Source organism: Bubalus kerabau, chromosome 4, assembly GCF_029407905.1.
Source record: "Bubalus kerabau isolate K-KA32 ecotype Philippines breed swamp buffalo chromosome 4, PCC_UOA_SB_1v2, whole genome shotgun sequence".
NCBI classification, from domain to species: domain Eukaryota; kingdom Metazoa; phylum Chordata; class Mammalia; order Artiodactyla; family Bovidae; genus Bubalus; species Bubalus kerabau.
Genome location: NC_073627.1, coordinates 31,017,156 through 31,031,666, shown reverse-complemented (window position 1 = coordinate 31,031,666; position 14,511 = coordinate 31,017,156). Strand labels below are relative to the sequence as shown.

General features: G+C 49.6%; 3 protein-coding genes across 8 annotated transcripts in view; 1 reads left to right on the top strand and 2 right to left on the bottom strand.

Annotated features, from left to right (window-relative positions):
• Positions 1-14,511, bottom strand: part of UBB (ubiquitin B) — a 172,830-nt gene that overhangs the window by 22,903 nt on the left and 135,416 nt on the right. The gene's annotated exons all lie outside the window — the stretch shown is intronic.
• CENPV (centromere protein V) lies at positions 2,715-10,957 on the top strand. 2 transcript variants are annotated; one of them, XM_055576440.1, is made up of 5 exons: positions 2,715-3,082; positions 5,072-5,170; positions 6,422-6,491; positions 9,643-9,757; positions 10,655-10,957. In XM_055576440.1, the coding sequence occupies exons 1-5, from the start codon at positions 2,730-2,732 to the stop codon at positions 10,777-10,779; spliced, it is 762 nt and encodes a 253-aa protein (XP_055432415.1). In that variant the 5' UTR covers positions 2,715-2,729; the 3' UTR covers positions 10,780-10,957. The 2 variants fall into 2 exon arrangements, with proteins under 2 accessions (XP_055432415.1, XP_055432416.1); XM_055576441.1 differs by lacking the exon at positions 10,655-10,957 and adding an exon at positions 10,333-10,632.
• PIGL (phosphatidylinositol glycan anchor biosynthesis class L) overlaps positions 12,735-14,511 on the bottom strand; it is a 42,590-nt gene continuing 40,813 nt past the window's right edge. For 2 of the 5 annotated variants that reach the window (XM_055576439.1, XM_055576437.1), the window contains exon 6: positions 12,737-13,233. In XM_055576439.1, coding sequence (XP_055432414.1) covers positions 13,154-13,233 — 80 coding nt within the window. In that variant the 3' untranslated portion in view covers positions 12,737-13,153. Of the gene's footprint in view, positions 13,342-14,511 lie in introns of all 5 variants that reach the window. The other 3 variants (XM_055576435.1, XM_055576436.1, XM_055576438.1) reach the window with 3 other exon arrangements.

Below are 14,511 nucleotides of genomic sequence, written 5' to 3'. Positions count from 1 at the left end.
AATGGAACCCTCCCACACATTCAAATGATAATGTAAATTGGTACAGCCACTGTGGAGAACAGCACTAAAAAAAATGAAAAGTAGAATTGCCATATGATCCAGCAATCCCACTCGGGGTATTTATCTGGACAAAACTATAATTCAGAAAGATACATTCATCTCTGTATTCAAAGCAGCACTATTTACAATAGCCATTTACAAAAGACATGGAAGCAACCTACTTGTCCATGACAGATGAATGGATAAAGAAGATGGGGTACATATATACAATGGAATATTACTCAGCCATAAAAAAGGAATGAACTAATGCCATTTGCAGCAACATGGTTGGACCTAGAGATTATCATACTAAGTGAATTGAGTCAGAAAGAGAAATACCATATGATACTACTTATATGTGGAATCTGAACTATGACACAAATGAATTTGTTTACTAAACAGACTCACAGACATAGAGAATAGATTTGTGGTTGCCAAGGGGGAGCGGAGTGGTGAGTGTTGGATTGGGAGTTTGGTGTTAGCAGATGTAAATTACTATATATAGAATGGATAAACAAGGTCCTATCAAACAGGGAATATAAATATCTTATCATAAATCATAACAGAAGAGAATACAAAAAAGAATATATATATATGTATAAATGAATCACTTTGCTGTACACCAGAAACCTTGTAAATCAACTATACTTTCAAAAAAAAAATTGAACCCCTCCAAAAAAAGTCACAAAAATTGCACTTTAGCAAAGTGTCAATTATTTTATCTTCCTTTTTTCCAATACCTACTGTATAAAAATTTTAAAGCAAACTTGTTAAAAAGTTAAATCAGATTCATTTGGAATTTACCCTGAATGAAGGAGTCATAAATTGGCCCAAAGGTGGCAGCCTAGGAAAGAGTTAATACAGATGGAGTGTCTTTAGCTAGCCTTGTTAAAAAAGAAAAAATCATTTAGTAAAATGTCAGTTATCTGCTGAGGGAAATCGACAACAGTGTTTAGCTCAGTGAATTTTCTATTTACCAGCAAGGTATAAATGTAATATAAAAAAAAATAAGAGTTTGGAACTAGATCGAGGTGATGGCTGTACAGAACCACGAATGCAGTGTCAGTGAACTGTACACGTTAAAATGTCTGTTATATCACTTTCATCTTAATTTTTAAAAGTATTCAATAAAAAAGTAGAAGACAAAAGATATGTGCATTTTGCTGTGTGTAAACTATACACCTCCAATGAACCCCTAATACATACAGCTAAAGCTGTACTCGGAGGGAAATTTATAGTCATTAATAAAATTAATGTGGACAGCGACTGCAGCCTTGAAATTAAAAGACACACTTGCTCCTTGGAAGGAAAGCTATGATAAACATAGTGTATTAAAAAGCAGAGACATTAACCTTGCCTGCAAAGGTCCATATAATCAAAGCCATGGTTTTTCCAGTAGTCATGTACAGAGAAGACTGAGCACTGAAAGATTGATGCTTTCCAATTGTGGTGTTGGAGGAGTCTTGAGAATCCCTTGAACTGCAAAGAGATCAAACCAGTCACCTCTAAAGGAAATCAACCCTGAATATTCATTGGAACAACTGATGCTGAAGCTCCAATACTTTGGCCACCTGCTTCAAAGAGCCCACTCAATGGAAAATACGCTGATGCTGGGAAAGATTCAAGGCAAAAAGGGAAGAGGGTGGCAGAGAATGAGATGGTTGGATGGCATCACTGACTCAATGGACATAAATTTGAGCAAACTCCAGGAGATAGTGGAGGACAGAAGAGTCTGGTGTGCTACAGTCCATGGGATCGCAGAGTCAAACACAACCTAGCGACTGAACAACAAAAAATACTAAAAATAAAGAACCTCTGTATTTAATTCAATAAACTAATGATAAGATAAAAACAATTAACAAAGGAAGGTGAAAATTAAGGAAGTAGGGCACAAAAAATTAGTTAAAAGTTATTATATGAAAATGTTATTTCTTTCAAGATCTGAATAAAATAGGGCAACAAAATAGGTTTGGAAAATATTTGAGTTCCATCAGTGGTTCTTGTTAGTTTGTCTTTAAATTGGTGCTGTGATCAATAGAACCATAATAATGGCATTTGGTGTGGAGTTCATTCACTTATTAAATTTAAAAAATCTGTTGACTATCAAGCTCCTGAAGACGCTGTTTTATAATCTGTCAGGAAAGCCCAAGTGTGAGAACTTTGATTTCAGCTGCTGCTTGTCCCGGAGAGGCAGGTCATTTATCCACATTACCTAGCTCATTCGGGCGCACGATGGCTCCTGCCAGGCAGGTGCTGTCCTCATCGGAGATGAAGTTGCCCCGGGGTGCCTGCTCGCGTGTGACTGGGAATTCAGGGTGACCCAGGCCTCAGGAAGGCAGGAGGAAGCACTCATGGGTTTCAGGGGGCCAGGAGGCTTCGCGGCAGGTGCAAACGGGCCCCGAGTGTCGGGAGCCGAGGCCCGAGGCGCGGTCCCGCAGGGCTTGCCGGCTGGAGCGGCGCAGGTGCGGGCCTCGCGGCGAGCAGGGGTGGGTGCGCTCGCGGTGGCCAGGTGCGGGCGGGGCGGGGGCCGAGGCCGGACAGCGGCCGGGGCGGGGCGGGGCGGGCGCCGCACCCCGTATGCCAGAGGGGCGGCGGGCGCGCGCGGACGGCGGTAGCGCGCGGGGCGCTGCGGGCGCGCGGGTGAGCGGGGACGCGCGGCGGAGAGGCCTGCGCGCCAGGCTGCGGGAGCCATGCGGCGGGCGAGAAGCGGCGGGGCGACCAAGCCACGCGGGCAGAAGCGGCCGGGGACCTCCAGGGCCCCTGCCTCGGCCCCTAGTGCCGATCGCGCACGGCGGCCCGCGGTTCAGGCCGGGGGCGGGAGCCGGGCGGCGGCGAGGCAGCCGGCGGCCAAGCGACGGTCGCCGCCGGTGCAGGAGGCGGGCCCCGGGGAGCCGCCGCCGGTGCCGCCGTTGCCCCCGCCTCCGCCCGCGGCGCTCACCGCGTCCGAGCTGGACCTGGGCGAGCAGCGGGAGCGCTGGGAGACCTTCCAAAAGCGGCAGAGGCTCAGCTTCGAGGGCGCCGCCAAGCTGCTGCTGGACACTTAGTGAGTGCGGCGCGGCCGGGCCGGCGCCCCTAACGTCGCCACGGTGCTCGAGCCGCGCACCGGCCGGACAAAGGCCTCCGCCCGGCCCGCGCTGCGCGCCGAGGCGGCAGCCTTCCCGGGATGAGGGTCGGCGCGGCTCCCCGGTCCCGGGGCCCCTTTCGTGTTTGTGCATGTGTGTTTGGAGAGCGGCTGTGAGGGCAGGGACGGGGCGAGAGGCGCTGGGACAGTTCGGAGCCTCCGGGGAGACCGGCGGCTCGGTTACAGCGCGCACAGTGCGCGGAGCCAGGCGGCGGGAAGACCGAGCGGGCCGCTGGGTTCGGAACCTCCGCGAGCGCTCCAAGGCCCGGGGCTCTGCTTCCCCCAGCTTTGCGACCGCGGGCCAAGGACCCCCGGCTTCCCAGCGGCCCCAGGAGGACTTGGGACGGTCCGTGGGGTTCGCAGTGAGCTGTTAGCTCCGGGGGGCGCCTCGTCGTCTAGATGAGGCCCCTGCCCTGTAGCACCCTTAATATTTCATTGTCAGTCGTGTTTCACTAGAACCCCTCCCCCCAAAAAACAAAACAACCCAACAATTGCATAACAACTTGAGGATCTCTTTTTCTTAAAAGTGTTTTTTTTGTCTTTTGTCCGTAAGAAATTCTCTTCGTTAGGCGAGTGCTTCTCAGAGATGAAATATTGGGTTTTCCGTTTGCTTCACTTTTTGGTTTATCATCTTGGACTGTAGGCTGAACATTTAAAAATCTACATCATCCAACAATTTTGAGCCCTTAAAGTGTGCCAGCTACTGCCCAGTGTCGTAAAACGCAGATTTGGAGTAAATTTAGACTTTAAAACAAACTGATAAATGGCAAAAAAAAAAAAAAAAAAAAAGAAAAAAAAAGATTTCAAAGTGTTGAGGTGAAAGGATGAGTTTTTTTTTTTTTTTTTTTAACCTATCAGATTGGCGCAAGTTACATTCATTCAAGAAAGAAAAACTAAATTAGAAAGAATATGTAACTTCACTGTTACTGTTAAAACATTATTGTATAAATCTGGAGGATCATAGAGCAAACAGTTAACTGTGGGCCCCTCTGGGTGTTAGGAGGCTCATCTTTAGCACTGTCCAATGTTGTAAGGTTTGTTTTTTACCATAAGCATTGTGTATGCAGGGAAAAAATACATCAAATTAATGGAGTCAGCTTGTATAGAAACATGAAAAAGCATACAGTCTTGGTAACCAAATAAATGCAAATTAAAGCTGCAGCAAGATCCTTTTCCTGTAATTATTGCTTGAGAAGATTCAGTGAAATGTTTTCTCATTCATTACTGATAAGTGTTTAGCCCTTCTGGAAAGTACTTGGATGATATTTATCAAATCTTAATAATGTCCAATGAAGGACCTGACTTACAAGTTTTAAAGGGATTAAAGTTGAACATAATGTGTACAGATAGCTCTGTAAAAATTCACATGTATGCAAAATACTGGAGGGAAATGCAGCAGAATTATAGGAGCCTTTTGTTAACTTTCTCAGAGACTCTTCTGAACCACTGGACTCGGCCTGGTCCTCTTGTCTTTCTTTTTCTCAGCAGCCTGTACACCCTTTTTCACAGTCATGTAAATATTCAGTAATTTGTGTAATGGCTGCTCAAGGTCCCTAAGGCCGGGACCCTGTCTACTGTCCCTTGTTTTTTTATTGCCCTGCTTATAAAAAATCTTAATTAGTACTGGCCATATAAATAAAAATGTTCAGGTGGCTGGTTTAGGATCTCCACCCCAGTTCTCTCTTTTCCATCATGGGGAATAATTTATTCTGCGACTTAACAAAATAGAAGTGGAAAAAAGAGCTTGTAGACACAGAAGGCACTGAATCCTTTTATAAAACTGAGGGCACCTCAAAAGCAGAAACGTGTCCCCGTTGTCCTGTGAAGACTCCGGTTCCATCTTGTTGCTCTCTTTCCACTGCGGCCTGACCGCTTAGGAATCCTAATCTCTCTGATTTCTGCTCCCTCCAGCGAATACCAGGGCCTGGTGAAACACACAGGAGGCTGCCACTGTGGGGCCGTGCGCTTTGAAGTTTGGGCCTCGGCTGACCTGCACATCTTTGACTGCAAGTGAGTGTCGTCTTTTCCTACATTGTTTCAGAGGACACAGCGCGTGAGGGCGCTTCAGCATCGTCTGGGGAGTTGGGATCCAGGTGAAACCACCATGGCCGTGAGCAGGGAGTTTGGGTCAGGTGATGGGTACATAAAGGTTCATGTTCTGTTTTTTCCTTTTGTGTGTGTTAGACGTTTTCATTAAAAATTTAAAAGATGGTGGGAGGCTAAGAATAACAGCCTGCTGTGTGTGTGACAGCTCAGTCCTGCAGCACAGCCTGGGGACATGGAGGGGTCCCTCGACTCGGGCCAGGCAGTTTCTCAGAGACGAGTGCCAGCTGTGTGTGGGAGAGAGTGGTACCTTGAAGATGGTTGGGCTGGATGCTGGATGAAAGGCCTTGGGCAGAGTCTGCAGAACTCCACAGAATGGGGTGGGGTGAGGCAAGTGCATGCACACCTGGAAGCTTGCTATGCCCCAGGCCACCTGGCACATCTGTCTAGGTGAGGCAAGTGACGCTACCAGGGACAGCAGAGGGCCCGCTGTCAGCACCTGCCCGCCTTGTGATAGGTCAGGCCCTCCAGGCTCGCCTTCTGACCTGTGGTTGGTGTGTAACTGACTGTTCAACAATAGCCAGTTCTTTCTGCCCCTTGGTGCTGTGGTACCTGGGTTATATGTGAAGAATGAATAAATTCCATGGAATTCCTCCCGCGGGGACCTGACCCAGTACTAACAGATGGAAGAAGCAGCCCTATGGAATAAGCTGTTACAGGACCCCGTGTGGAATTAGAGTTTCGTAAAAGGGGGGACTAAAACAAGGGACTTAGGTTTACTTCTGAGGACCTGTGGGCCGTGGAGCTGGGCTTCCTCTGATGTGCAGAGGAGGTCAGGGGACCTAGGCTTCCTTGTCCGTTTCTGCGGGGGATGTGGATCCTGAGGCGGAGAGCAGAGATCTGCCTGATGCTAGTTTTCTGTGAGTCTCCAAAACCCACCCTTCCCGTCGCTCGTAAGCCAGGGGTGGGGGTGGGGGTGGGGAGCGGGAACGTGGTTCTGCACATCCTGGTTTTCTTAGGGTTGTGTGGCCTGCACTGCTGGCTGTGGACCTGCGGAGCAGAGGCCCCCAGGCACCCAACCTGCCTGCCTGAGCCACCCTTCCTTGGAGGACAGTGAGAGGGCCTTCACCTCCATGGTCAGCCGGCTCCTGGGACTGGGAAACCCAGAGGGCACATAGGGTTGTTCACCGTCCGGGGTCTGCTTGTGTCTTTCCGTAGCTGCAGCATCTGCAAGAAGAAGCAGAACAAACACTTCATTGTCCCAGCTTCTCGCTTCAAGCTTCTGAAGGTGAGTGTTTTGAGCGGGGCTGGGGGGCCCTGCCCTGGCTTACAGGGGGCCGGGAGCCTCCTGGGCCTCTCGGGGGCTTTACTTTCCCTGTCACCCAGGTTTCATGCTTCTCTTTAAAAAGTTATGTTATTTTTCTCGTTTATATTTTGGATACATATTTGATCCATTATGTATAAACATGGAGGATCAAAAAATAAATTTAAGATCACCCAGATCCTATCAATCAAAGGTAACCATTATTGTGTTTTGGTGTGTGTCCTTGTGCATTATTTTGGACATGGATGAATACGTCTAAATATATGCGTTTTTCTCAGCACAGAATTTTACCTCATTTTCTGTTTTACAACTGACTCTTACCATTTCCCAATGAAAAATAAATGACTGAAAAGATTTTTAACTTTATTCTTTGGGGGAATATTTTGTGCTTGGTCCCAGCTTTGCAAGGTAAAAGAGAGAAAGGCCTTCCTGCCACTGTCCCTTGGCCCCTGGCCTCCCCTCCACCCCCTCCCCGGCCATAGCCACTTTCTACTTATACAATTATGGCTGTATTTGTAGTGTTTTTTGTTATATGAATGTGCCACAAGTGATTTTCTACACTTGAACGTCTAGGTTGAGTGCAGTGCTATCTTGAATCTCCCTGTGCCTAAGTCTTTAATAATTTAGAAATTGTTTCTTTGGATCAGTTCTCTTGGAAGTAAAATCTCTGGTCAAAGAGGACAGAAGCTTTGGCACTCTGTGCTCACGGGGTGGGATGGGGCTGTGATTGGTCCTCGGGTCCCATTGCCTGCTGTGGTCTGATGAGTGTCTTTGCTTTGGGGTTGTGACCTGTGCGAAGGTCTCCTTCCCTGGGTCAGGAGGGCCTCCTGGAAGCACATCTGGTCATGTCTGCACTCCTGGCCCCAGGGCCTTGGCAATGAGTGGCCCCTCAGTGAGCGTCTGGAAGGAGAAGCTGAGATTTAATCCCGGGCACTTTGGGTCAGTTTGTCTGCTTTTCTTTGTCTGCCCTGGATCTTTCCAATGGGTGTCTTATGTGGGGAGGAGGGTGCCAGTGGGCAGCAAGCCTGCCCTTGTCTTTCCCACGAGACCCCCTCCCCTGGGTGCCAGCTAGAGACTGTGGCCCGACCCCTTGAGACAGGTGGTCCCCGAAGACACATGGGCGGCCAGGGGCCCTCGGTTTCAGAGTTGACAGTTACCCACTTTGTCCCCTCCATGGGCCCGCCCGCCAGTCATTGCCCTGGTGTTTACTGCACTGTTCTCTTCTCTGACCCAGCCTGTTGAAGGAGCAATTTTCTGTTTGTCCTTTAAAATTAAGTACAGAACTCATTCTTTGATTCAGCAGTGTTTATGAGCACCTCTTGTGTGCCAGGCTCTGTCACACTGAAACCCAGCAGTTTATGTGGCAGACGAGGCCCTTGTCCCCTCAGGGCTTATGTTTTATGAAGGGGAGACAGAGAAATAAGAGGCCTAGAAGTGCCGTGTGGAGAGTTAAGCAGGGCAGCGTGGCAGAGGCCGACCGGTGGCGAGTCTTGGTGGGCTCGGGCAGACCCCTAGAGATGAGGCTGTTGGGGGTGCACACTCTGCATGTCCAAGGAGCTGCAGGTTGGCCTTCGTGGCCAGAGGGTGGAGGCAGACCAGTGGGCAGGCTGGAAATGAGCATCCTTAGAATGGAAGGACTGGTCAGGCTCAGAGGGTGTGACCCCTGGGGTCGGGAGAATTGACCATGGGTCTGTCGTCATGGTGGTCATTTCTGACAGGGCAGGGAGACAGAAGTGAGCAGGGAGGTTGAATGTACAGGGCATTACAACTTAGATGGGCCATGTGTTCAGCAGAAATTTCGAGGGTGGGTCAGGCTGGTGGTTGGATGCATGGACAGGGTCTGGTGTCAGCACTGGGCCCTCATGCTGATGAGACCCAGGAGGCCGTGAGACTGTGAGTTTCTTGAGGGGAAGTGTTTGATCAGATACCCTTACATGGTTGGGGACCACGTGACTGTTCCCTGCTGCCTGTATGTGGAGGAGAGGTCGGGGGTGGGGGTGTTGAGAAGAGGCCCCTCAGGGAGCCACTTCTCTGTGTGGCTCCGAGGGACCCTCTCCACGGTGATGGTCGGGAAGACATGTGGAAACCTTTGACCCTTCAGGCACCCAGTGTCTCCAGAGATAAACTGCTGCTTTCTCAGTTATTCTTTGAAAGTGCGTGCCAGGGTGTGTGCTTTTTAAAAATAGGAATGGTAGTGTACTGCACAAATTGTTTCAAACCTCGCCTTTTCAGCTCCCTCTGTAACCTTGGAGATTGTCTGCTTGTTAGTATTTCTAAGTGGAATTGCCTCATTCTTTTCAAAACTCGGAGAGATTCCATTCTAATGTCTATACTTGATTCCTTTAATCTTCTGTGGGACAGTTTCCATTTTTTATAAGGTTTTGCCTTTACAGATGGTGCGTTAACACCTATATCCACGTGGTTGGATAAAATACAGAGTTTTAATTGCAAGATACATTTCTAGAAGTGGCATTGCTGGGTTAGAGAAAATGTGCGTTTTGCAATGTTGGCAGATGTTATCCAGTGTGGTGGATTTGTACTCCTGTGACTCACATCCAGGAGTGCACGTTTCTCTACACACGCAGTTCTGAGTAAGCTCAGTTGGTGATTTTTCCCCGGGACAATGAAGAGCATACCTCACTGCTGTTCGTGAGCATGGATATCGTGTCAAAGGTTAAAGAGAGACCTGTTCTCCGGTTTCTCTGAACTGTCTGCACGTCCTCTGCTGGGTTTCCTGTCTGTGTCTCCATTAGGGATGTTAGCCTGTGATGTCCTTTCCTGGTCCTTTGTAGATGAATTTGACTCCAGCGAGCATGTTCTCAAGGCCTTGAGCGGTGCTGTCTGGGGACACAGGGACCCAGTCCCTCACTTGATGCCTCCTCATTTAGGCCTGGGCCGCAGTGGGGAGCTCAAGGTCAGAGGTTTTGTGTGCAGGGAGCCCTGAGTTGTCATGCTCCAGGCTGATGGGTCTCCAGGTCTTGAGGATGGGCCCCAACCTCAGACAGGACGTGTCCTCGTGACCCTGGGAGCCTGGCCAGAGGGCGTTCCCCACTGAGGTTTTTACAGGGTTTATTTCTGTAAAAGACAACTGAAGCTCCTTGTCTGTGTCTCTCAGGGAGCCGATAGCATCACCACGTACACCTTCAATACCCACAAGGCACAGCACACCTTCTGTAAGCGCTGTGGCGTCCAGAGCTTTTATTCTCCCCGCTCTAACCCTGGAGGCTTCGGTGAGTGGAATGGGGGCAAGCTTGGGGCACCAACGCCCTGTGGCCACCTGGGGTGAGACGCACTCTGGAATGGGTGCTGGAGTCTCTGGCCAGCCTCCTGCCTGGCCAGGCCTCTCCCTCACGTGTGTGAGAGGAGCGGGGCTCGCCCGCTGAACTCTTTGCAGACACGGCATAGCCTGGCCCTGGGCCTCCAGAGACCCTCCGGTCCTGACTCGCATTTCCTGCTGCGGTGGGAGCTGGATGCTGCTGGGGGGGCCCACTGCAGGGGGAGGACATGGGCCTGGGGTGGCGGGGGTGGCGCGTGAAGGAGGTGAGGATGAACAGCAGTGATGATGCCAGTAAAACTGGGCTTGTTCAAACACAAACAAGGAAACCCCAGGTCCCTCTTCTTGGATCTGGGGGCAAAACCACCCTTAGACAGTTAAGAATGACGCCAGCCGCTATGCAAATCGGGTAGGAAGTAGCCATGGAGGCTGCTTCTGGAAGCCTGCAGCCTCCAGGACTGCCATGGGCCAGCTGTCTCGAGCCTTGGGGGGGCCTGACGTCACCCTGCCCGCCTACCCTTCTTCCCATAGAGCTCCTGCCTGCTCCTTTCCTGCTACACGGAGTGTGTTTCCCGCCTGCCTTCCTGTACGGATGGGGACATATTTAAAGCTGAGAAAGTTACCCCTCAGTGCCCTGGACGAGGCCTGTGAATTCCTCAGGCTGCCCAGCAGAGGTGGCTCCAGGCTCGAGCCTTTCTCTTTTGTCCTCTCAGCTCAATGTTGAATGACGGTCAGCCCTGGCCACCCCTGAGCCCCGTTTGAGAGAAGGAGAGTGAGCCAGGAGCTGCCGTGGTGAGCTGTGGGGTGGGTTTGTCTGAGAGCCTGCCCGGCTCTCACGCCCACCTCCCTGCAGGGATTGCCCCCCACTGCCTGGACGAGGGCACCGTGCGCAGCGTGGTGGTGGAAGAGTTCAATGGCAGCGACTGGGAGAAGGCCATGAAGGAGCATAAGACCATCAAGAACATGTCCAAGGAATGAGCTCCCACGCCTCCTGTCCAGGAAGGGCCTACGGCCTCTGCAGTCTGCTCCGGCCACCAGTGTCTTCAGGCAGCTCTTGTCCTCCCCTAGCTGATTTTGACATAGGCTAGTTACCCTTCTGTCCCCCTTCCTGACTTTTGTGCGATCTTCTAGAGAAATAAATATTTTTAACATTAAAGCGGTTCCTCTGGTTTATCGTCTTCCCTGTCCTTTGGTTTTGCTTCCGAGGCCAGTGGTTCAGTGGCAGGTAATTACTGAGCACTGTTACGGTTCTTGCAGCCATGGCCTGGCTGGGGGGTGGGGCGGGGGGCATGGTGTCAAAGGACAAATGAGAGCTGGTGAGTGGTCACAAGCTACCCAAGCTGTGACAAGAACATGAACCCAGGAGTCTGGAGGAGAAGGAGGTAGTTGTGGAAGACCTCTGGGGGAGTGTGATGGGAGCCTGTTTCTTTTTTTTTTTTTAAAGTCAATCAGCTTCTGATCCCCCCCCCCACCCCCAATTGTGGTAAAATACACAAAATTAATTTCTAGTGCACAGCTCAGTGGTGCTGGGTATGTTTACGGTTTTGTGCCACCAATTTCCACAGCTCTTCATTTTGCAAAACTGAGCCCCCTCTACCCATCAACAATAACTTTGAGCCTATGTTTTTAAAGGAAGCAGGATTTGGGAAAAGAAGGGAAAAGCAGCTGTGGACAGAGGTGTGGGCACAAGGTAAAGCCAGACTTGTGGTGGGAAGAAATAGAGGGTCAGAAAGAAATAGAAGCCGCCTGTGGCATCTTGGCTCTGTCCTATATGTGCTGGGAAGCCCTGAGGGCTCTAAACAGTCTTCCGACCAGTACCCTGCCCCACCCTCCGTGTTCCATGTAGCTTCGTATCATAATCAGTGCTTTATTTATTACAATAAGATGCTTTCTTAAAGCATTCCTTCCATTACCAACTACTGGGTGTATATGTACATACATAATGGCAAATGCATAGTAAGTATTGCTCTTTGCTTTAGGAAAGTGACTTATGAAATTATCTGGGAGGGAGAGTAGACCAGAAAAAAGAGCAGGAGGAGGACATCCAGATGGACTGGGGTTCTGTGTGGTCACCACATCAGCTGAAGGCAGGTTGGAAGGAGCTGGTAAAACATTCTACAGGTGAAACAGGAGTATATTCTGGTGCAGTGAACATCCCCTCTGACCTGCCTCCCTCTTGCAGTGGCATATAAAACATATAGTTTTGTGTCTCCTAAAAACAAATGCTAAGTCGCTTCAGTCGTGTCTTCATGACCCTGTGGACTGTAGCCCACCAGGCTCCTCTGTCCATGAGATTTTCCAGGCAAGAATACTGGAGTGGGTTGCCATTCCTTTCTCCAGGGGATCTTCGCCACCCAGGGATCAAACTCAAATCTCTTATGTCTCTGGCATTGGCAGGCGAATTCTTTACTACTAGATTCTGTATGGAGAAGGCAATGGCACCCCACTCCAGTACTCTTGCCTGGAAAATCCTGTGGACTGAGGAGCCTGGTGGGCTGCAGTCCATGGGGTCGCTAAGAGTCGGACACGACTGAGCGACTTCACTTTCATGCATTGGAGAAGGAAATGGCAGCCCACTCCAGTGTTCTTGCCTGAAGCATCCCAGGGACGGGGAGCCTGATGGGCTGCTGTCTATGGGGTCGCAGAGTTGGACACGACTGAAGCGACTTAGCAGCAGCAGCAGCTTCTGTATGTTTTGTTTTGCAACTTGCATTTTTTTTGTTTGTTTGGTAGCATCTTGCTCTTCTCGTGTCCCCTGCATTGGGAGCGCGGAGTCTTAGCCACTGGACCACCTGGGAGGTCCCCTTGTGGAGGCGTTTTCCCTAGATTTGAATCTGATGTATAGTCCACAAAGATAAATCCATGGAATTATGGTTGAACAAATTCAGTATAGACTGTTCTGCGTGTGTATGGGGGGTGAGCCTGCCTTGGAAAAAACATGAAAATACATGACATAGGACGGGATTCCAGAGACCTTTATGTTTATTTATAATAATCGCAGGTCTGTGTTAGGGAGTTCACAGACACTGTGTCATTGTGTGAACTCTTCCACACAAGAACTCGAGAAGCTAGCAAGGTAGCTGTCGTCCTTGGCTTGGTTTGTGTTTGGTGGCTTTGGTTTTGTCGCCCAGAGGAAGACGCTCAGGTCTGGCAGCCTGTTGGGTCTGCACAGCTCCCATTTTATTAGAGCCTGGGCAGTTTGGAGGAGAGGGCCCTGGAACTCAGGTTGACGCTGGGATGTCCTTGACTCGGGGAGACAAGCCTGCTCCAGACAGGCCCTGGGCTCCCTGGCTGTCTTTCCCTTGGTTTCTTGGTCCGAGAGCCCGTTCTGGCTCAGAGAAAGTTCAGAGAGTTAATCCTCATGTAGCGGGAGAACAGCATATAGAGGCGGCGGAACCAGAGCAGCTGGCTGCGGTGGCAGGACATGGCTCTCTGGGGGGACAAGAGGAGTGGTTCTGGAGCTGGTGGCTCTGCTCTTTCCATCTGCCTCCTCCCACCTGCGCACTCGGAGCCGCAGCCGGACCTGGCTTCCCCTGTAACCTTCGAAATCCCCTGGATTGGCCTCTAGTGGCTGCTTCCCGCCCCACCCCTCCATCTCCTGACATCCCCGTGACAAGACCAGCCGGTGCTGATGCAGCCGAGCACAATCTCAGTTAACAACCCTGTGAGCGAAGGGCTTTACTGTTGCTTTTTTTTTTTTTTTTAACAGATGAGGAAACTCATCCATCTCAAATAGCAAGCAGGTAGTAAAGCTGAGATTGGAACCCAGAGCCCTCAGGTTGACTCGAGCCTACATTCTTCACTCCTTTGCCTTGCCTATATTCTTCATCCTTTGGCCCTGTTACCCCATGTATATGACTCATGCAGGGCTGTTTTCTGCCCAGACTCCTCTGAATCAGCTAAGTTGGGTAAATACAGCCACTCTGAGAAGAAGAAAGGAAATGGTACCCATAGGTCCAGGGGTTTCTTTGCCATCCGGTGGGGGAATGTTATCTGATTATTCAGAACTAATGTAGCTCGGTTTCTAAATAGAATAGATCATAACAACTGATTTAACTAGATAGACCCTATAAATACAGTTCCTGTTTTTCTGTAAGGACCATAACTAATGCTTATAATCTAAGCGAGTATCATTGCAAACATTTACGTAAAAAACTCATTTTATATTCATCGTTCAAACATCCATGGCTTTAGAGATGTAAATACCCCGTGATGACTATAAGCTTGAAGCTGATAATAAGAATCATCACTATATTCAGGCAAAAATATTACATACTGTAGTTTCAACAGGAAATACAACCAAAATTTTTAAATAAAAATTTTTCTCAGAGTACCATTGGAACATATACATTTACCATCTGTAAAATAGATAATGGGAGCTCAGTCTGGTGCTCTGTGATGGCCTAGAGGGGTGGGATGGGGTGTGAGGTGGGAGGGAGGTTCAAGAGGGAGGGGACATGTGTAGACATATAGCTGATTTATGGTGTTGATCAGAAGAAAACAATACAACATTGCAAAGCAATTATCCTCCAATTAAAACATTAAAAAAAAAAATGACTCTCAGAGTTCCACATGAGTTCTAGGCCTTGACCCTTTCCACTTCCATGGCAAGAATGCAAAGGGTTAAGGACTAGAACTCCTGGCAGCCTCGTCCCTAGCCCAGTGCTTCTCAGACCACCGACCACCACTTTTCCACTAAGAGGGCCTCAC